This window comes from Aplidium turbinatum, chromosome 4 (genome assembly GCF_918807975.1).
Source record: "Aplidium turbinatum chromosome 4, kaAplTurb1.1, whole genome shotgun sequence".
In the NCBI taxonomy this organism is placed as follows: Eukaryota; Metazoa; Chordata; class Ascidiacea; order Aplousobranchia; family Polyclinidae; genus Aplidium; species Aplidium turbinatum.
In genome coordinates, this window is record NC_137475.1 from 43,478,313 (window position 1) to 43,501,064 (window position 22,752).

Consider the following 22,752-nt stretch of genomic DNA (forward strand, 5'->3'; position numbering starts at 1 on the left):
TAAAAATTCGCAGAATGCAGATTAGATACTTTTATTCAGGTTCGTTGGAGGTTAGATAGAAAAGAACACTTAAGACTCTAGAAATGGATCACCAAAGCAGTGAAAAAGCTTTAAAGGGCATGATAGCGGAATTCAACGAATCTATAGAAGGAAATCAACAAACTTATGTAAAAATAGCACAAAAGTACGATGATATTTTAGGGGGTTTGGGTTATGTGCTTCCTCAGAAAATCACCAAAGCTTGTCTTAGCCAACTGCCTTACCATGATGAGAAAAGTTGTATTTTAGATGTTGCTACAGGTAAGTGTTTTACTGTGTACAGGGGCGCTGGAAGGGATGCAACCTAATTCGTACTTGAACAATTCATACCGTCAGTTCGTACCTTGAACCGTCAGTTCGTACCTTGAAAAGATCGAGAGAAAAAATTGAAAAAAGCCGAAGTCGCTGATTGCAGTTTCCGCAAACATTTTAAAATTTTCCGCAAACAAACAAAAACTTCTAGAATCATTACCAGAAATTTTAAAATGTTTGCGCGGAAACTCCGATCAACCCTAACCCTTTTAAAATGTTTGCGGAAACTGCGATCAGCGACTTCGGCTTTTTTTAATTTTTTCTCTCGATCTTTTCAAGGTACAAACTGACGGTACAAATTGTTCATGGTACGAATTAGGTTGCACTCCGCTGGAAGGGGGGGCAATGATGCCCTTTTAAGGTCTTGTAAGCTGCTGCACGTTTTGCAATATACGGTACGGTAACAATTTCTGCTATTTGCTTTTAGCCTAATTATAATTTTTTATCATAGTAGGTTGCATCATTATAAATATAACATAGCATGATGCCCTTCTGTGCCATTGTTCTTTGTATATATACCGGACACTTATATCACTACTCGATAATGAGCTGATAGATGAGCATTATCGCTATATTTTATCTTAAAACTTTTAAAAAGTTAGCCTTTCAGCCACAAAAGTGCCCTTTTTACATAATCCTGCCCCCCCAGTCAAAAATCATTCCGGCACCCCTGACTGTGTGATTAGGCTAATGTTTGTGTATGGTGGTGTAGCGGCATATTTAACATCTAAAATAGAGCTTTGGTAGAGAGTTTGTCTATTACTGTAAGCCTATAAAGCTAAGTAGGCTAACTGGTTAGTTTGAAATGGGCAGTGGCTATTTGACCGGCTTCGGTCTTATAATCTGAAACACTATTTGACCGGTCATGACGTCACTATAGGCACTTTTTTTCTCTTTCAAAGCAAAAGACGAGAAGAGAAGAAAAAAGCGCCTATATAAGTTCTAAATTCAATAGCTTTATTCAACTGAATCAGCGGCGCGTACGATGTTTCTCGGGCTGGTATCTTCAAGGGTATGAGTTCGATCCTACCCAGAAGCATTTTATTTCAAACTAAATTGCCTGCTAAAACTAAACGTGACATTGATGAAATCATTTTTTTTAAAGAAGTACTGTATATAGGAAGTGGCTATACTTACGGCGCCGTAGATAAAGCCGTTCCATGTCTTTTTTTTTATCTTTACGTTGCGTTTACTGCGCATGCGCGCTGTTGCTGCGTTTGCTTTACGTGATGAGCTATTGCGTCAAGAGTGTTTCCTCAAGACCATCAACACTTTTGATAACCCACCAAGGTCGATCAACAAAGCAACTGTCTTGTTTTTTTTTACTCATATTAATTGTTAAAGAAAAAAAACTCATTGGCCTTTTTTTTCTCTTTTTTCTAAATTTATAAAAGAATTATTGAGGTGTTGCGACCGTGCCATATTTTAAACTGATTGTCCTGCTTTGGTACCATGCACACTATAACGTCCGCGTTTTGTTGCTTTTACCTTTTTCTAGACCTCTGCTATGTTTGTCATATACTGTTTTTTCGTTGTGATAGTCAGAAATAAAAACAAGCTAAACGGCCACAAAAATGCGTAGCCTAATGATTGAAACACTTCGGGTTAGAATTTAGTTTAAAAAAAAGCACCTCTTGGTGGTATCGAACTCGTATCCTTGGGAGTACGAGCCAGACAAATATCGTACGCGCCACTGATTCAGTTGGCAAAAACTGTTGAATTTAGAAGTTATATCATATATATATATATGCACTTTTTTCTATTTGTTCTTCTCTTGTCTTTTGCTTTAAAAGAGAAGGTGAAAGAAGAAAAAAATGCATCGGTAGTTTGGCGCGCAAACACAGCAACAGCGTGCATGTGCAGTAAAAGCGACGTAAAGATAAAAAAAAGGCATGGAACCGCTATATCTACGGCGCCGTATGTATAGCCACTTCCTTGTATATAACTTTTTACAGCCACCAAACTAACTTGTTGAGAGCAAAAATGTAATGCGTCGTTCGGCAAACACGGTCACATCCTCTTATGACGAACGGAAAATTACCCAGAGAAATTCTCAAATTCCAGCAAATTAAAAAGACTCTAACTTTATTATTCAATATTCATATTTGAAAAGATATAAAAAATCGGGCTGTAGGCTACTCAAATTAAAAAATTGACCACAAAAATGCAGCAGCCTTATGATTGAGTCACTTTGGGTCAAAATTTAGTTTAAAAAAAAGAACGCTTCCAGGTAGTATCGAACTCATTCCGTCTGGAACACCAGCCTGAGAAATATCGTACGCGCCACTGATCCAGTTGCATAAAATTGTCGAATTTAGAACTTTAGGCACTTTTATCTTCTCGTCTTTTGCTTTGAAGGAGAAAAAGAAAAAAGTGCCTATATAGTGACGTCATGACCGGTCAAATAGTGTTTCAGATTAAAATACCAGAGCCGGTCAAATAGCCACTGCCAAATCATTATCATTGAACTGACAAAGCATCTAATACATTATTCCTGGTAGTTTTGCATACTTGAAACTTGCTGATATGCTCTGAGGAATAGGAATTCAATGGTGCAACCGAAATCTATTGCAATTTTAAGCTTGGTAGTCTAGCATATAGTTTTTGTAATTATTATTGTTAAAAGATATTTTCACTTTAAAAGTGGATGCATTTATGTGTTATTGTAGTAATCCAGAAAGTTATTGTCGTATTGGTATTAACATCCTGTTACTCAAGGATATTTGAATAGAGTTGTACAGTATGGTACCGTACCTGAATTAAACTTAAACCAGACAAAATTGAACTTTTAGCAATATGTTTGCTTTGAATTGTGGTGTATATTCAATTCATGCATACCATCTTCAATATTGTTTAAAATTAATACAGTTAAAAAATTATACAGAATTTTTTTTTTTTAAATCTTGACATGATCAGTAAAAAAACTAAACCCAGATTCAGCATCAATGCTTCTAAAATAAAAAAGTATGCATTCACTAGTTAAGTATTTTCCAAGTTAAAGATTTGTTGCACAGTGTTTTGCAATTTGTCTTCAAGACATTTGAATGTTAAAGATTATTTTATACTGAAAACTGTATGACTTAATCATAATGAAACATATGTGAAGGTACTGGACTTGTGGGCCATGAGTTACGAGCAGCTGGATTTAAAGGTATTATTGATGGAATTGATGGCTCCAAAGAAATGATTGAGGCTTGCAAGTACAAAGAGGCCTACAGGTAACACCACAAAAAAGAAATGCAATTGTAATCAATAGTATACCGTATATACTCGAGCATAGGTCAAGATTTTTGCAAGTAATTTTCACCTCAAAAAGTAGGGGTTGACCTAAACATGGGACAACAGTTTGTCTCCATTACGGTTCCTTTGCATGACTTTTTATCACTCCATTTTGATTGGCCTCAGTAATTGCCGAATTGATCAAACAAAATAATGCATTACATGAGCAAAAAAAGTGCCACTGATTACAGAAATCAGTCAGCAAAGCAACCATCTTTGCATTGATTCAATGCCTGGAGTAAGCTACTGGTAATAGAAATCACACTTTGAAGCTAGATTGCAGTGGTTGGCGCATTTACTAAGTTGGTCGAACTAGTTTTCTTGAAACAGTGGCAGACAACTATCAATTAAACAAAATGTGCATGTCAAGCTTGCACATTTATGTATATTTGTATGAAGTATGGGACCACCTTTACCTTTTTTACATTTGTGTGTCTGTCTCTCAATTGGTGGCCTGGGTTTAATGCTCTGTCAGATCATACCAAAGATTTTTTAAAGTGCTACTGAATCTTTCTGCTTTGTAAACTGCTGAGAGCAACGCATATCTGCGATGGATACAGCGCTATATAAGAACACACAGTCACACATATATAGCATTATTGGTTCTTATTGTATTATGATGAAAAATATTGCTTTCAGAGAAATGAAAGTTGAACTTTTAGCCAAAGACAAACCGTTACCTTATGATGATTGTTCTTATGATGCCGTCATATGTTCTGGAGCTATGACCAAGGGTCACGTTCCGCATGAGTGCTTGCGGGTGAGCTTTTTTAATTCATGTGTAGTTTGCTAGTTAGAGGATTCTGCGACTTCTCATCATAACAACGTTTTATCATTGGAGTTTTAATGGTTTCGATTGACAATAATAAGCAAAATCAATTTTCAAACGATAGTTTCTTAATCACAGGCAAAAGTTTGTTGATCAAGTACATGCTATATAATATATATTATTTCTTTATGTCAAATAATTCACAACTTACTGATATGTAGTCTAATTCAATTAATTTTCATTTAAGAGGTGCTTTATGGGAACAGGACATCTTGTTGCGGCTGACATGGCACTAGCCGCACTACACAACTGACCGCGGCTGACCTATCACCAGGACATCTCACTACTAGACGACTTGACACAAATGTCTTATTCATCTGATTGACTCTTCCTTATAGCATGCCCATGGCTTGTTTGACTTGAACATCTGTTGATTTATTGTAGGAAACAGCAACAGGTTAATCTTAAATCTTCTAACTCCAATACCGATTGATTGCTGTTATTTTCAATATTGTGTTATTGTTGAAAAATATTTAATATTGATCAAAAGTACAAGCTGCCTCCGAATCTAAACCGCACAAATGTTGAGAAATAAAACGTTTATAAGGCCATGGTACCATCGAGTAAATACGGTATGTCATCAAACTTATACTAACAATGGTGTTAGTTGCTCAGGCTAGTTTTACTGGTCAAAACTTTTCCTTATAGTCTACACAAAAATTCGTCATTTAAGTTTCCGTCAACGGTTATATACGACTTTTGAATCGCACAATGTAAACCGACATTTGGCATACATCTGCTTAGGCTTTCATAATAATAAGTTATTTTGGTAAGAAAAAACGAATGTAAGTTGCAATCACAAATCTCTACCAGGTATGCAAAAACTTTTTTCTTGCACATTTTTTACATCGAATTGATGTACCGTGCCCAACATTATCATTCATTTTTTAGCTTGTAAGTAAAAGGAACACTGTCAAATTATTTGATACATTAGTTTGTAATACCGGTAGCAAAGTAGGAAACTTATTAGGCTACAATTACTAGTTTCTATTGTTTTAAAGTTTTTCTACTAAAACTCAAAGATTGTTTGCACGACAAAGTTCACAGTTTTTCATTGCAATCCATGTTTTGAACTTTTGGAAAAAAATTGATTAAATTTTGACCAATAAAACTAGTCTGAGCAACTAACGCCAATGTTAGTGTACGTTTGATGACATACCATATTTACTCGATTGTACCATGGCCTTATAAACTTTTTATTTCCCATTACTTGTGCGGTTTAGATTTGGAGGCAGCTTACACTTTTGATCAATATTAAATATTTTTCATCAATAATACAATAGCCTTTTGAGAACATCAGCAATCAACCAGTATTGAAGTTAGAAGTTTAAAAATTATTCTATTGCTGTTTCCTAAAATAGATCAACAGACGTCCAAGGTTCGAGTCAAACAAGCTACAGGCGTGCTACGATAAAGAAGCGTTAATCGAATTAGTAGGGAATTTGTGTCAAGTCGTCTAGTGGTGAGTTGTCCTGGTGACAGGTCGGCCGTGGTCAGTTGTGTAGCGAACAGGTCGGCGCGACAGGATCTCGTGTATCCGTGATTTACTGTTGAAGTGATGAAATGATACTTGATAACCTGATCTAAAGTGTCGGATGAAACTTTCTTAACCGTTTCAAGTGTGTGTTCGGGTTCAGTGTTCACTGTTCATATGCGCTCAACTGAGTCACATAAAAGTGTAACTATGTTGCGCCCATTTGCGACAACATACTGTTGTTTGGTTGGTTTTGAATCTATATCCTCTGACTGACAAAATCTTGATAGGTTATTCCTGGTAGTTTCGCATACTCGTAGAAGCTTTTGACGCAGGGCCGGTTACCGAGATTGACAATAAAGTTTTCCCATTGTTAAAGTGTTGGCGGTGAATCGTTTCATCCACTATGTGCCGCTGAATGGAAACCAGTCCAGAAATGCGTTGTTTCAGCGCACACCCGAACACCCGAGAGCTCAGCGCACACCCGAGAGCCGAACCAGCGTCGCGTGATCTTGACTTGGGCGCTTAACCACTGTACTAACAGAACGGACGAAATGTCCAGTACACATTGCAATCACAGATGTAACACAATCGGAAGCAGCGAAGGACATTTAATCTTTCACTCAGCCGCAGCCTTTACTTCGGTATGACATTAAGTGCCTTTGCTTTGTGTGCTCTGATTCTGAAACTACTTTTTTCAAACGTTCTTACCACTCGGCCAAGCAGCCCCAAATATTTTTCTATTAAATTTACCCAAAATATTGCAAAACAAAAACTGAAGGCAACTGTCCGCCCCGATAGCTCAGTGGTTACGCGCTCGGCTCAAGATCACGCGGCGCTGGTTCGACTTTCTGGGTGTGCGCTTGAGCAACGCATTCTAAGGATTGCTCTCCATTCAGCGGCACTTAATGCAGGCCTCGAAATTCACGGCGGTCACGTCCGCCGTCACAGCATGTGATGTCCGTGGGAAGTACCATCTAGATCGGTCATATTTGTCCACCGAGAAATAACACAGGAACTAGCGATACAAATCGTCATTGCATAGCACGAACAATTGTTGCGAAAGTATAATTTCCCGCGCATCTGAAAAATGTGAATACTGTATCCCTTAGCTTCTATTCAAGCAGGAAAACTTTCGATTTTTACGTTGCTTCAACGATTGATGACATTGAATCAGCGTAACAAAGATTAATTCTTCGCTAAGAATTAGAGATGTACCGATATATCGGTATCGGTGATATCGGCCATTTTTTGAGTATCGGCATCGGTATCGGCAAAATTTGGCCGATACTGTGGCCGATACTAAACATGTAAAAAAAGATGTTTGCTGCGGATTTTCTGCAGAAGCAAAGATATAGATTTTTCAAAGTAGTAATCAACGTCACATTGATGTAGAAAAATAACAACCTGTTCAAATTTTTGATACCTCACACCCCTATGACTTAATGCGCGCACCTTTTGGCATTGTTTGCTTAGTGATTCTTTTATTCAAACAAAACGTTTTGTTTCAGCAGTTTTGCGTTGTTCGATTTTTAAGTTGTGAAGGAGACTCAATTTCTCCAATATTTATCATTTGTGTTTCTTTTTTAGCAGAGGATAAAATCAGGCCAAGACTACCCAGGTAGCAAAAATGTATAATTTTGCATCGTTTTTACGTTGCTAAACGTTTAAAAACCTCATGCAACTTGGTTGTTTTTAGTAAGCTGGTTCTATCAGTTTGTGATTTAATTTCCACTTTTCGTTGTAATAAACTCACCAAGCTTAAACAATGTCATGGCAGAATAAGTAGGCTCAAAATGAAAGCAATGGGACTACGAATCCTCACTGAACTAATCAATAAATGGTCTTGTTGCCCCTAAGATGACAACCTCATTGTGAACAAAGGAGCATTCTTCCCGGCTATCAGCACAAGGCTGAGCACTCACTAGTACAGCGAGCTGTTGCGATTCGCTAACCATAACGGTGTGGCTTGACGCTAGCCATTTAGACCATCCAATCAACTATATGTTTCTCGGCAGCCGTTTTGTAGCAAGAATTGACATCGACAAGAAATGGCTAGCTTACTAAAAACAACCAAGTTACACAGGTTTTTTAAACGTTTAGCAACGTAAAAACGATGCAAAATTATACATTTTTGCTACCTGGGTAGTCTTGGCCTGGCAAAAGCTTTTCAACCAAATGACAAGCGCCCTTAGGTTGCACATTACTTGTCGAATAGTTTTTGTACGACTACACAAATCACTTGGTTTACATTTTACATCTTATTATCAATTATTATGATAGCCTATTTGGAGCGGAATGGCCCGATTCGGTGAGTTCCCTATTCGGTGAGAGCCTTTTTCGGTGAGAGCCCTATTCGGTGAGTTTTTTTTTTAAATTATTGCGCGCCGTAGCCTAATTATCATTGCCGTTATAGGGATAGGGGTTTGGGTTTTTTTGGGGGGTTGGGGTTTTTTGGGGTTTGGGAGTTTTTGGGTTTGGGGTTAGGGGGGGTTGGGGTTAGGGGGGTTGGGGTTTTGGGGTTAGGGGTTTTAATTAGGCTACGGTACCCAATAATTTTCAAAAAAAAATTCAAAAAAATCACCGAATAGGGCTCTCACCGAAAAAGGCTCTCACCGAATCGGACTCACCGAATAGTAGCAGACCCTATTTGGAGAGTTTGCGTAAACCCTTTATTATTTTTTCAGAAACTCCAATTATGATGTAATGTTTCTTCCCTTATACCCCAGTCCTCAATTACGGTGGTCTATCATTACTAAAACCTACTATTATGACACAATGATGTGGCTGAGATTGGATTCTTGAATCTTTAATAAATTATGCCAATTGAAAGCTTTTTTTAATAGTTTTATGCAAATAAGGTAAAACTTAGCATTTGATATACGGTAATTGCTTGCAAATACCAAAATTGCTTCTTTTTGTAACACCAAAGTATCGGCCAAAATATTGGTATCAGTATCGGTATAGGCCTAAAAAAGTGATATCGGGATCGGTATCGACCAAAATATTGGTATCGGTACATCTCTACTAAGAATCGATGGGAATGCTGGTACTTCCACACTAATCACGAGCAACTTAGTTTAAGTCTTACGTCACAATGTCTGGCTTTGATCAAGTATATAATATTGATAAGGCAAGGTTGGTTACAAAATTAGATTATATGAGTATCCTAAGTTTTGGTATCACAGTAAGAAAGAAAAGGCCCAGGGAAAATTCACACGCATAATACACCTAGAGAAAAAAGCGTAGTGAAACTTTGTACAGTAGAAAATAGGAGCGTTAGTTCAGAAGTTCTCCGACTCGTGCCAGAGCATTGTGACGCAAGAAGCCACACGACCTCATTCGGTGGAATTTAATTAGGTATGCGGCGTATCAAGCAGCTACACGGCGCTTTGACTCTTCAAGCGCACGTCGTTGGTCAGATGAAAGCCTTTTAGAGTGACTTCGCTGAAATTTTTAAAAAGCCTTCTAAACCGTGGCTATAGTTCTCAAATGGCGAAGAATTATCAAGATAAAGTGATGAAACATGACGATCGACGCTAAAACTGGTGTGTCCGCCGTGAGACTTAATTTGTCCGCCGAGATAGCTGCTCAGACCGGACACGTTTGTCCGCCGTCAACAAAAACGAATTTCGAGGCCTGTAATGGATGGAATAATTCCCCGGCAACTACACTTCAACAATCGGAAAACTTCACTCTGCCAATGTCGGTAACCGGCCCTGCGTCAAAAGCCTCTACATGTATGCGAAACTACCAGGAATAACCTATCAAGGCTTTGTCAGTCCGAGGATAAAGATTCAAAACCAACCAACCAACTCATCAAAAGCTGATTTTATTAAAAAATGATTTAGATTTTGTTTTCTCAAGAGAGTTTTTTGTCTGAACTATTTGTTGTATGCACGTAAAACAGCACTATGTTGCATTAGACTACATTGCGTACATGCTATTACTGTCACATATACGACAGAAAGCTAACACCATTGCTCATCTAATAGCAAATGTTGCAAGTAGTGAAGCCTGGAGGGATATTGGCTTTCAATTCTACAAACATGTCGAATGATCCAGAAATAAAGGTATTCGGTTCTGTTTCCCAAGTTATGGAGGGCTTAGTGAAAGATGGAAAATGCACTTTGGTGCATAAGGTAATATTAGTTGAGCTATGCTATATATATAATAATGCAGACATAAAGAGGTTTTATCAGTGCAGCAAACGTGCACTAGACTTGAACCTCTGATTACTGTAGCGTGGTGATTTTTCCATAATTTGTGGTACGCAAAAAAACACATTTGGATACTTTCACCCACCTTGCCAGAGTGCTCAAACTGCCGGAGCTATGGGCTACGCACAACGCTAAAAGTTATAATTTAATCATATAAGTTTGCAATAACAGTAAGAGAAAAGAGTAGAATTGTGTAGAACCGTTAGTTGGGTAGTTAGCCCAACATCAATTCTATATGTCATTTCAACACAGAGCAAGCGGCATCGGACTAAGAAAGCCCATTTTGACTAACATCACATAAAATCCGTTTTTACCCAGACAGCAAATCAACCAACTTTTTTACATTGATTCAATGTGTCTGGGTACATGCTCGTCGCAACCGGTTTTCTTCGTCAGCCTGTATGTAGGCTGCCGATGATGAACATCTGGCCCTGCAGCTGCACTTTTTCGCATGTGACGTTATTTCCGGCAAGCTGCCGCTTGTTCCTTCCTGGATTTTCGGGCTCGGTTTCAGTTTAAAAGTATCGCAGTTTTCAAACCTTACAGCTTTCATACAGGGGTTTCTGGCTGCATTGCTCCCTAAGCAAACAAAACCAAACCACTACAAGACCTTTGTCATGTTACGAAACAAAAAAATGCGAATGTTTTCCGTAAAAGACAATTTAGTCATCTAGATTTGAAAGACTAATTTACATTGCACTAATGGGTAGGGAATAGATTACGTCACAAAGACATAATAAAAGTAAAGTACCTATTAAAAATCATAGCTTGTTGCTTACGTTAAGCTTAAGGTGACCTGCTTTTTCCAATTAGAAGAAGCGTAACTTTCGACCTTGCAATTGCATTTTGGATTCACTTGCAACTCTACAACTTCGCTTGGATTCACTTGCAACTCTACAACTTCGCTTGGATTCACTTGCAACTCTACAACTTCGCTTGGATTCACTTGCAACTCTACAGCATTGCTTGGATTCACTTGCAGCTCTGCAACTTCGCTTGGAGTCACTTGCAACTCAGCTTCGCAACATTGCTTAACCCTACAGCCAGCGTGTCAAAGAATGAGTTAAATTTTCTTTCGTTAATAAGTTATATGGGCTTCTGTTCCCAGACTGGTTGTGGCGGAATAACCATGCGAAGTTTACGTTTTTATTTTCCAAGAATGAAAAATTTCGGAAGTGTTTGATTGTATTGTTGGTTTTCTTGTTCAGGATCATGATTTCACCAACTTCTCCAAAATGCATCAAAGTTCGACGATATTCTGCTGCAAGAAATCTGACAAGAACTAAGGCATCACATCGACAGTCCAAGTGTATTCAGATGAAGAATTGCTTTAGAAAATTATTGTTTTGTGTTTTAAACCCTATGAATCTCTGAAAGTAGAGTTTCCCCGCGTCATTAAAGTTTGTATGTCAATCAAATGCAAGATCTTCAATTTTATTGAAAACCTTTTATTTACCTTCCTAACCCTGGACTTTGGCTTGCTCGAAATTTTTAATGTAATTATTTACTGGCTTCTTTTTTCGCTTGGTATCTTTGTCTTTACCCAGACAGCAAAATGCGTCGTTTCTTCAGTGATTTAACGTCTGCAGACGTTGATTCAATGTAAAAATGACGACTTTTGTTGTATGGGTAAGTGCTGGCGACACGGGAAATTCAAGCGTAGTTTCCATGGTTGTTGGGAAGATAATTTGGGCTCGGTAACAATGAGATCCTTGGGCCCCCAAATCAGGACACTTCAGAACAAACGTATTATATATCCAAGGAGTACGCGATGTTTTTTCAAGTTTCCCGGCCCTTTACGAAGGTTACAAGTCCCTTGAAATAACCATGGTCCCGCGTCCAAAAGTATTCTCTAAACTCCCATGCCAACGCTCCTGGTAGCTTCACTCAATGTATGGTAACTATGGATGGTATACTATAGAGCTTGTTGTTTTCACTGCCATAAGGGAACGTTCAAATATTACGTAACGCCTTCGAGGGGAGGGGGGGTTTATGCAAAGCGTTACGTTAGCGTCACATCGGGGGGGAGGGGGGTTCAAGCAAAACGTTACGTAACGCTTTCGAGTACGGAATGGTAGTTTTTTGTGCTGAATTCGTAATGAAAAAGCGTTACATGGGGGAGGGGGGGATTGAAAAAAGCGTTACGTTGGCGTTACATGGGGGAGGGGGGGTCAAAAATTCGGAAAAAAAAGCGTTACGTAATATTTGAACGTTCCCTAATTTGCCTTTTTTTTGGTTACAGCTACATTACTTGCCCGCTTCGCTATGCATTATAATTGTAACAAGTAAAAAATGTCGCTTTCCTAATTTTGATTTACTGCACAGAAATGGTGTTTTTCATGTGATTATGCAAAGAGCTTGTAGTTGTTTTATTGCCGTCTGTCTATTGTTTCGCAATACATCGCTTTCCTTGCGTGACGTTGTGTTTGCAGAAGTTGATCCAAACACCTTTTGGCCCATGTGGCTTACTGCTAAACTCGGCGTGTCATAATGATGTGTACACTGTACACCCGGCGCCGATGTGAAGATAATTTGGGCTCTGTAACAACGAGATCGTTGGGCTGCAAATAAATCAAGACTCAGAGAAATGCACTATATCCAAAAGCACGCAGTGGTTTCTTCGTTCTCCGACCCTTGAAAAGGTTATGATTACGAGCCTTTAAAATCATCATAGGTCCAGGTTCAAATTTCAACAGCACCCCCGGTCAACGTTACTGTTAGTGTGTACACTGTACACTCGTCGTAATCTTCCACAACCGATAGTTTCTGTTTATTTGGGGAGATGAGAGCTTCATCAGGACATCATCATCTACCAGCTCATCCATTCCATCACCCACCAGGACAAGAAACAATAACTTACACTGGATATCAAACCTCAATCGTCTTAGGCTACTGTGTGATGTGCAGTCTAACCATAGAAAGAGCTCAACACCTGCTCTCCTGGGCCACATTGAAACGGGCTTTTGCCTGAGGATGGCTTTCTTTTATGTCCGGTTTTCTTTCTCTATCCTATTATTATGACTGCTCATCCACATCAATATTGGAACTGGCAAATTCAATCCACAACACTTCATTAGGCTGTCATTCATTACTACACGTGTGCTTCTCTGTTTTTGTTTTATTTTTTGCTAATTGTTTTTTGGGTTTTGTGGCCGTGCTAACTACTGATATATAGCCTACTAAATAATTTTTCATTCAGGCACGTTTTAAACCTTTCAAGGTTTTGCCATCTTTTCCCGTTCGTTAACGTGCTGGTAGGTTTATATCGATTTTTGTAGTTAGTATCTTTTTCGTCCCGGACCCGTTAATGACGAAAAATAAAATGATTGATTTGGATGATTCGAGCGTGTTTAAATATGAGGTTCTGGGAAGAAGGCCCTGAGAACCGATACTACGTTTATTTATTTTATCTATGGGTTGGCGGCGAACGCCATTGACTTGATATGGAGTTAGTTGAGGAAATGTTAGGTCATGTGTGTAAAAAAAACTCCTCAGAAACAATATTCACTAAACTTGAAACATTTTTTATTGCGCTGATGCAAGCTTCGTTTAAAGCGTAAGATTGGTGCTTCCATAATGTGGTGGTTGTAGCCTACTACGACCGTGATATGTGCAAGTTACTACCATGCACGCTGCAAAGGTTTGCAAGAATCAATATGAACAATAGGCTACATTAAATTACAACAAACACTTGCTTTGTCGTTTATTATGAGTCTAAGAAGATGTTGAAACACGAAGAGTGTGTTGCTCACTGGGTCGCCCCGACTCAAGATCGCACAGTCCGCCCTGTTAGCTCAGCGCCCGACTCAAGATCAAGCAGCGCTGGGTCGGTGTGCGCTTGAGCAACGCATTTTAGGACAGTTCTCCAATCTCCATTCAGCAACATCTAGTGGTTGAAATAATTCCACAGCAACAACTACAGCTCTGCCGATTTCGGTAGCCGGCCCTGCGTTAGTGGTTCAAAGCTTTTACAAGTAGCCTATGGGAACGTTCAAATATTACGTAACGCTTTTTTTTCCGAATTTTTGACCCCCCCTCCCCCATGTAACGCCAACGTAACGCTTTTTTCAATTCCCCCATGTAACGCTTTTTCACTACGAATTCAGCACAAAAAACTACCATTCCGTACTCGAAAGCGTTACGTAACGTTTTGCTTGAACCCCCTCCCCCCGATGTGACGGTAACGTAACGCTTTGCATAAACCCCCCTCCCCCTCGAAGACGTTACGTAATATTTGAACGTTCCCTATGCAAAATTACCAGAAATAACTTATCAAAGAAAGGCTTTGTCAGTCCGAGGATATGATTCAAAATCCAGGTGATGTGGAGGACTGCAATCTTCACCGGTGACCCCACTTGAAGCAGGTAGGCCTATAAAACCAGCAAAAGGAAGAGTTTAACGATAGCTACGTTTTTGGAGCTTTAATATATTTGGTATCGTAAGTTTATTATTTTTGGTACGTAGCCTACGTTCGGTATGTTTTTAGTTCAACCCTATTTACAAAAACTGAATTGTTTGCAATACAGAATTGATTGATTTGATCTTTATCCTTGGACTGAGAAAGCTTGTTTGAGAGCTTAATCCTAGCTGTTTCGCATAGTAGGCTACTTAAAGAGGCTTTGGTTTGAACCACAGGCCCGGTTATCGATATTGACGGAGTGGAGTTTCCGATAGTTGTTGCCATGGAATTATTCCATTTCCATCCACAAGGTGCCGTTGAATGAGGAGCAGTCCTTGCATGCGTTGGTCAACCGCACATCATAGTAGCCTAGGCTACCCATTGTTAGGCTACTATTATTTTTGTCGGAATGCACGGGTAGCCTACCGAAATGATGAGGTTAAAAATAAAGTGGGGGAACAAACCAACAAAATTAAGAAAAAGTGGCAAAACCACAGGGGTTTAAAACGTGCATATGATGATGTACATTTAGAAGTTGCGTAGATGAAATTAAATTTAAGTACGGTCACCAAACCTAACATTCAGAATAGAACCAGTCGGCTCCACATTGGCTACCTAAACCAACTGGAGGTGTGCCAGTTGATCAAGCCATGCAGGGACAATTTAACAACAAAAAAGAAGAATGAAAGCAAAATAATGATAGACATGCATTGAATTAGGTGCGTTTGACAATAAATTACACACTTAGCTAGTTAAAATAAAAGTAAAGTGTTCGCAGCAACGACAATAATAGGGATTGATAATAAGTAACTGATGGGTTTAAAAAATTATACATAGGCTACCGGTAGGCCTACGCTAAATTATTTGGATATGCTACAAAAGTGATGATCATGATAAAAAACGTAGCAAAGATGCTATAGGTCAAATGAAAGTGGACATGCCATGACAGCCAGGTCACGCCTTGCTCAAACACAGAGTAGAACCTCTCACCTCCTTCTCCTTGCAATCCACTGCGCTATCCTGTCACTGGCTGTCACAGAATCGCAACACCTATTCACAAAGGCTCGAAGCTTATCACATGACCCACAAGTCAAGAGGATACGATGCTTATTAGTCAGTCAGCCAATGCGGATTTGGAAGGCCCTACCCCTTTTGATCATACCAAAAACGTGATAAAAGACCTCCTAATCTTCTTGCTTAAAATATCGAAGCATTTAGCTGTTCAAATAATCCCGCCGCTGACTTCAAACCCGGCAGGATTTATAGCCAAGTCCACATTCATCACTGGAACCAGTCAGTTTTGATCATCACAGCTGGTGTTGGAAGGTGAAGACATTCATATCTAATTTGAGAAAATTTTTAATGCTGTTGAGGACAAAAATTTAAAATTTGGAAACTTTTCTGGTATCGCAAAACTAAAATGGGGTGCAAAACTTAATTTTTTTTTGGAAATTACATTAAAAAGGAGAAAGTTACGCTCAGCTTGACAAAGCCAAAAAATTTGACAAATGTTGTTAGGGACAAGCAGTAGCGCACTCAGAAAAAAATTTAGGGGGGAGCTAATTCAGAAATGTCGGCCGAGTGATTTGCGACAATAGGCCAATGCCCATCCCTTTGATTAATATTTAAGGGCACTCACAAGTCACAACCCACCGGTTACCGATATATCAGGATTCGTTCTCTCAGTCTCAATCAGATTAGAAGTTGGTCTAGTGAACCCCATGCTACTAGCACCATCAGCATCCTCATCCCTCCGTCCACTCTCGCAATCTTTTATAGATCTCGACTTTTTTGTCATGTATGACAAAATAGAATTAGCTTTCCGTTTGCGAACACAAATAAGTGCGAAAACAACTAGCACGAAACAAATCACTAATTTTGTAAACAGTAAATTTGGTGTGGACGTTTTTTCTACTTACAAAACATTTAAAGTAGTTCGTATTTTCAACTAAAGTCCCAGACGCCTTTGTCTCTTTGCTCAAATGTCGCATACAGTTTTACATGTCCGTGTGATTCGGCATTAACGTACGGACACGGTACATCGGTATGTCCATCAGACTTTTGACCAGGAGAGTACAGGAGCATCTGAACTTTAGGGAGTAAAGAAAAGTGCCATCAAAGACCATATCATGAAGCGTTCTTTTTGCACAGATCGAAAGTTTTCTGCTGACTCATTTAAAATTTTACGCAAAGGCAAATTCCAATTTGACACCAAAATTCAGAAAGCGCTGTTAATCAAACGCTACAACCCAAATTTAGAGAAATAATTATGGTTCAACGGACAGGTTCAACAGATTCTCTATGGTTCAACAAAGCAAACTCTCTACCAAAGCTTTATCAACCCAAATTTAAATAAACAATTATTTACTGGAGGCTCGTCTATTCTCCTCAACATTTACTTGATGTAACGTTCCCTGTGGTGCAAGTTTTTTGTAGCTATTTATGTAGATGCCTTTGCTTTTCCTACTGTAATTTTACCTTCAAGAAGTTGAAATTTATTGCATTTTTGTAAATATTTTCAGGTTCCTTATGAGGGGCTAAGTTAAGCCGAAAACGTTAGACAGTTAAAACTATTTGTAAATGTATCAAATATATTGTTGTAATGCTCAGCCCTGTTGTATTGTTGTGTCTGATTCATATCTAACCTGTAAGCAAAAGGTATAAATGTGGAACATACAAAAATTTCATTTTTGGTGGCGGGTTTGGGGGGGCTTGAGCCCCCTTAGCCCCATGCTGGGTGCGCTACACGGGACAACGGAGTGCATTGGAGATTGGACCAATTTGCTCGGCGTTGTGGAAATCTGCATTCATCGGCGTCTGGCAACACGAATCACAGCCAAGCCCAAAACTGATGAGGTTTAATTGGTTTGTTTGCAGAGCTCAGTTTGCTGAATCAATTCTTCTTTCTTTACCTATGATGCAAAACTAAAAATAAGTTTAGGTCTAACTGTGGCAGTTTTTTGGCAGTACAGTACTGATTGCTCACAATATAATTTTTTGGGTTTTTTTGTTGTGACGTTCAAAATATTATCAGGCCATCACAAGATTTGAAAAACTGTTACCATACGGTAACTTGGGTGCAACCTAGTTCGTACCCTGAAAAGATCGAGAGAAAAAATTCAAAAAAGCCAAAGTCGCTGATCGCAGTTTAATAGCACAAAGCCGAAGTCGTTGATCGGAGTTTCCGCAAACAACTCGAGGGTTAGGGTTAGCGGAAACTGCGGAAAAATATTTGCGGAAACTGCGATCAGCGAGGGTTAGGGTTAGAGAGCATAGATTACTCGATGGTTAGAGTTAGGGTAGTCGGAAACTGCGGTTAGTGGAAACTACGGAAAAATGTTTGCGGAAACTGCGATCAGCGAGGGTTAGGGTTAGAGCATCTAGATTATTCTAAGGTTAGGGTAAGGATTAGCGGAAACTGCGGTTAGCGGAAACTACGGAAAAATGTTTGCAAAAACTGTGATCAGCGAGGGTTAGGGTTAGAGGGATGCAACCTAGTTCGTACCCTGAACAGTTCGTACCCTCAGTTCGTACCCTGAAAAGATCGAGAAAAAAAAATTAAAAAAGCGGAAGTCGCTGATCACAGTTTCCGCAAACATTTTAAAATTTTCCCCCTGAAAAGATCGAGAGAAAGATAGCACAAAACCGAAGTCGCTGATCGCAGTTTCCGCTAACCCTAACCGTAACCCTAACACTAAACTTCGCTGATCGCAGTTTTCGCAAACATTTTTCTGCATATTCCGCTAACCCTAACTCTAACCATAGACTAATCTATGCTCTAACCCTAACCCTTGCTGATCGCAGTTTTCGCAAACATTTTTCCGCAGTTTCCGCTAACCGCAGTTTCCGCTAACCCATACCCTAACCTTAGAGTAATCTATGCTCTAACCCTCGCTGATCACAGTTTCCGCGAACATTTTTCCGCAGTTTCCGCTAACCTTTACCCTAACTCTAACCATAAAGTAATCTATGCTCTAACCCTAACCCTCGCTGATCGCAGTTTCCGCTAACTGCAGTTTCCGCTTATCCTAACTCTAACCATTGAGTAATCTATGCTCTCTAACCCTAACCCCATCCATGCCTAACCCTCGCTGATCGCAGTTTCCGAAAATATTTTTCCGCAGTTTTCGCTATCCGCAGTTTCCTCTATCCGCAGTTTCCGCTAACCCGAACCCTTGACTTGTTTGCGGAAACTCCGGTCAGCGACTTCGGCTTTGTGCTATTAAACTGCAATCAGCGACTTCGGCTTTTTTGAATTTTTTCTCTCGATCTTTTCAGGGTACGAACTGAGGGTACAAACTGTTCAGGGTACGAACTAGGTTGCACCCGGGTTAGAGCATAGATTACAGGGTCATCAATATTTAGCGTTACAATCTATTTCATCCATCGAGGTTCTGGCTAAAGAGTCGAGAGTGTCGTATGGGACCATGTCAACTTTACTCCAAAAGGACCTGAAGATGTATCCATTCAAGCATGCCAAGAAACAACAACTTTTTGCTCAAGTTGTTAATAAACAACTCCAAAGATCCTAGATTCTTCTTTCCTGCATTCAGGATGGCATGCTACCAATCTCGTTTTCTAGTGATGAGAAGAAATTTGATGTTGAACATCACTTTAACACCCAAAACGATCGGGTTTGGTCGAGAGATGGGGATGAAGCATCTCGAGTGGTAACAAGGAAACAATGTGCCGCCTCAGTGATGGTCTGGGCAGCCGTGACAGAGTCCGGTAAAATACCCCTCTTTTTTGTTGACTAGGGGGTGAAATTGAACCAGCAAAACTATCGAGAGGACATCCTCATTGGCGCATTGTTGCACTGGGCCCAGAAGCACTTCAAAACACGTCCCTGGTCTTTTCAGCAGGACTCTACACCATCACATGGGGCTAAAAAGACTCAGGAGTGGCTTTCCGAGAATGTCCCGCAGTTCATTCCCAAAGAGGAATGGCCCCCATCTTCCCCCGATCTGAATCTCCTTGGTCATACCTTGAGAGCAAGGTCTCGGCCACTCACCATCAAAGTTTGGAAGCTCTGAAGGCGAAACTGCAGAAGGAGTGGGCCAAAGTCCCTCAGAAAGTAATTCGTGACACATGCAAGGCTTTTCCTAAACGTCTTCAACTAGTTATTGACGCAGATGGAGAACATATTGAATAATATTTTGTGTATTAACTCTCTATTGCTTTTTCCACAATAATACATTTGCAAAAATTCTAAATTTTCTTTCATTTCATAAATCCAACCAATTTAAGTTGTAACGATAAATACTGATGACCCTGTAGTAGGGTGTTGCAAATTTTACAACCTATGTTGAAAATATGATTTTCTGACCGGAAATGGCGTGAAACGACACCAAAAAATTTTTTTTTGAAAAATTTTAAGGTTTAGGTGTCCCACACTCACCCCGAAAATTTTGCGTTTTGCCGCAAATGAACATATTTTCAAACGCATGCAATTTCTACATTTTACATCATAACCACACCATGTTGGGTATCATTTTGATCAGAATTTTATGGAGAACATCACTAAACTATCAAAAGTTAATTTTCTGCAAGAATGTAAAAATTGAAAATTTGGCCTGGTGTAATATTTTGACAAAATCCATTCGAAAAAGGTGGAAAAATTGAAAAATTAGACACAAAATGTTTTGAAACATACGGTTACTACGATAGTCTTATCAGTTAAATGCCAAACAGTGTCAAAACTAAGGGTCAAAGCTCATTGGAGTTGTCAATCATCCTTGAAAATCACCATCTTATCCAAAACTTTGAAGCTATCCAACTCTTGTATCATGGGCCAATCTAATTGATATTTGCTGGTACACCTTCTCTTTTTCTTTGAAGTGTCAATGTGACATAAGCTCGTATTTTGTCATCAGTTTCTTTTATTTTGTCGTCTGACATTGCATCGTTTCTGTCTTCAACCTTTCGGTTATTCAAACATCTGGTGATGTTGCCAATCAGCCTCTCATTCGCCATCTGGTTGTTTTTAAAGGACACCCATTCACCCAATCATTAGGCTGGCCTAGTGACAAACAAGGAGAGCAAACAAACCTTGCCTGAAAAACCGCGTCCCACAGCAGGGATCGGTCCTGGCTCCACTTCTTTTCAACATCTACAGCCACGACCTGCCAACTACGGTCTCCGCAAAATATGCTTATGCGGACGACCTGGCAATTCTGAACTCCACAAAGTTGTGGGAAAATCTAGAAGACACCTTGAGCCAGGACATGAAAACTCTCTCAGCCTATCTCCAGAACTGGCGACTGAAATTCAGCGAAACCAAAACTGTGGCAGCAGCTTTCCACCTCCATAATCGGGAAGCTGATCGTGAGCTACACGTCCAGAACAACGGAAAATCTCTGTCCTTCTGCCCCGAACCAAGATATCTTGGGGTGACACTGGACAGATCTCTCACATACCGCCACCATTTGGTTTCACTGCGCAAGAAACTCACATCCCACGTTGCGCTACTCAAGCGCCTGGCAGGCTCTAGCTGGGGGGCGAGGGCTGACACTTTGCGTATAGCAGCCTTAGCCCTTGTCTACTCTTCAGCAGAGTACTGTGCACCTGTTTGGTGCTGCAGTGCTCACTGCCATAAACAGCGCCCTGCGCACAGTGACCGGATGCCTGCGTCCCACACCATTGGACAATCTCCCCATTCTCGCTGGCATCCAACCCACTGAGCTTCGTCGCGAAGAAGCCACTCTGTCCCTCGGTCGACGGGCACTGGAGCCTAACCACCTTCTCCACTACAAGATTTCTGCTCTCCCAAACGAGCACCCCCGTCGACTGAAATCAAGACACCCATTCGTGCCAGCCGCTCAACTTCTTATCAACAAAGCTGATGTACAAGACCTCTGCGGCTGCTTGGGCGGACCATTTCCATAAATAGAGTTCTGAATGGAAGTCAACCGCCACCAGACTCTATTCGTTCATCCCCGACGCCGACACACGCCCCATCGGTCTAACACTATCAAGACAGGCATGGGTGCGCCTCAACCGTCTCCGTATGGGCGTCAGGCTTTTCCACTCAACCATGCATCAATGGGGAATGGCCTCTTCCTCCTCCTGTGAACGTGGTGCTGAGGAACAGACCGCAGACCACATCATCAATGACTGCTCCATCTTCAAGCCACCTAATGGAGTGGAAGGTCTGCGTATCATGGATGATGAAACCAAAGACTGGCTGCTCTCTAGCAGCCTTCCAGTGTAGTCTGGGAACATCGTGAATCTGGGGTGGTAAAAGGATAGACCCTCGGCCCCAGACGCTCACACGATGACGACGACACAGTTTTGACACTTCAAAGAAAAAGAGAAGGTGTACCAGCAAACATCAATTAGATTGGCCCATGATACAAGAGTTGGATAGCTTCAAAGTTTTGGATGAGATGGTGATTTTCAAGGATGATTGACAAGCCCAATGATCTTTGACACTTAGTTTTGACACTGTTTGGCATTTAACTGATAAGACTATTGTAGTATTGTGTATACCGTATGTTTCAAAACATTTTGTGTCTAATTTTCCAATTTTTCCACCTTTTTCGAATGGATTTTTGTCAAAATATTACGCCAGGCCAAATTTTCAATTTTTACATTCTTACAGAAAATTAACTTTTGATAGTTTAGTGATGTTCTCCATAAAATTCTGATCAAAATGATACCCAACATGGTGCCGTTATGATGTAAAATGTAGAAATTGCTTGCGTTTGAAAATATGTTCATTTGCGGCAAAACGCAAAATTTTCGGGGTGAGCGTGGGACACCTAAAACATAAAATTTTTCAAAATTTTTTTCTTCTGGTGTCGTTTCACGCCATTTCCGGTCAGAAAATCATACTTCCAAAAAGAGATTCAAAAATTTTTTGAAAAACGCAACACCCTACCCTGTAGTCTATGGTTAGGGTTAGCGGAAAGTGCAGAAAAATGTTGCAGATACTGCAATCAGCGAGGGTTAGTTAGGGTTAGCGGAAACTGCGATCAGCCACTTCGTCTTTGTGCTATCTTTCGATCTTTTCAGGGGGAAAATTTTAAAATGTTTGCGGAAACTGCGAGCAGCGACTTCCGCATTTATTAATTTTTTCTCTTGATTTTTTCAGGGTACGAACTGTTCAGGGTACGAACTAGGTTGCATACCGGTAACTTACTAAACTAAAACATTGCATAGTCTTATCCATTGCTTTTTCTTTCATGGCATTATAATCCAA

General features: G+C 40.0%; 1 protein-coding gene across 1 annotated transcript; it reads left to right on the plus strand.

Annotated features, from left to right (window-relative positions):
* Nucleotides 1-12,161, plus strand: LOC145769433 (methyltransferase-like protein 27). The gene is made up of 5 exons (XM_082581075.1): nt 1-300; nt 3,458-3,569; nt 4,270-4,390; nt 9,929-10,075; nt 11,362-12,161. Exons 1-5 carry the CDS (start codon nt 84-86, stop codon nt 11,437-11,439), a joined length of 675 nt encoding a protein of 224 aa, XP_082437201.1. The 5' UTR covers nt 1-83; the 3' UTR covers nt 11,440-12,161.
* Nucleotides 12,162-22,752: the final 10,591 nt, after the last annotated feature.

Bases quoted from the DNA above. Each gene is read 5' to 3' on its own strand.
- LOC145769433 (XM_082581075.1), top strand. From the start codon at position 84: ATGGATCACCAAAGCAGTGAAAAAGCTTTAAAGGGCATGATAGCGGAA. The intron at 301-3,457 runs GTAAGTGTTTTA...ACATATGTGAAG, and splicing joins TATTTTAGATGTTGCTACAG to GTACTGGACTTGTGGGCCAT. The intron at 10,076-11,361 runs GTAATATTAGTT...TTTCTTGTTCAG, and splicing joins AATGCACTTTGGTGCATAAG to GATCATGATTTCACCAACTT.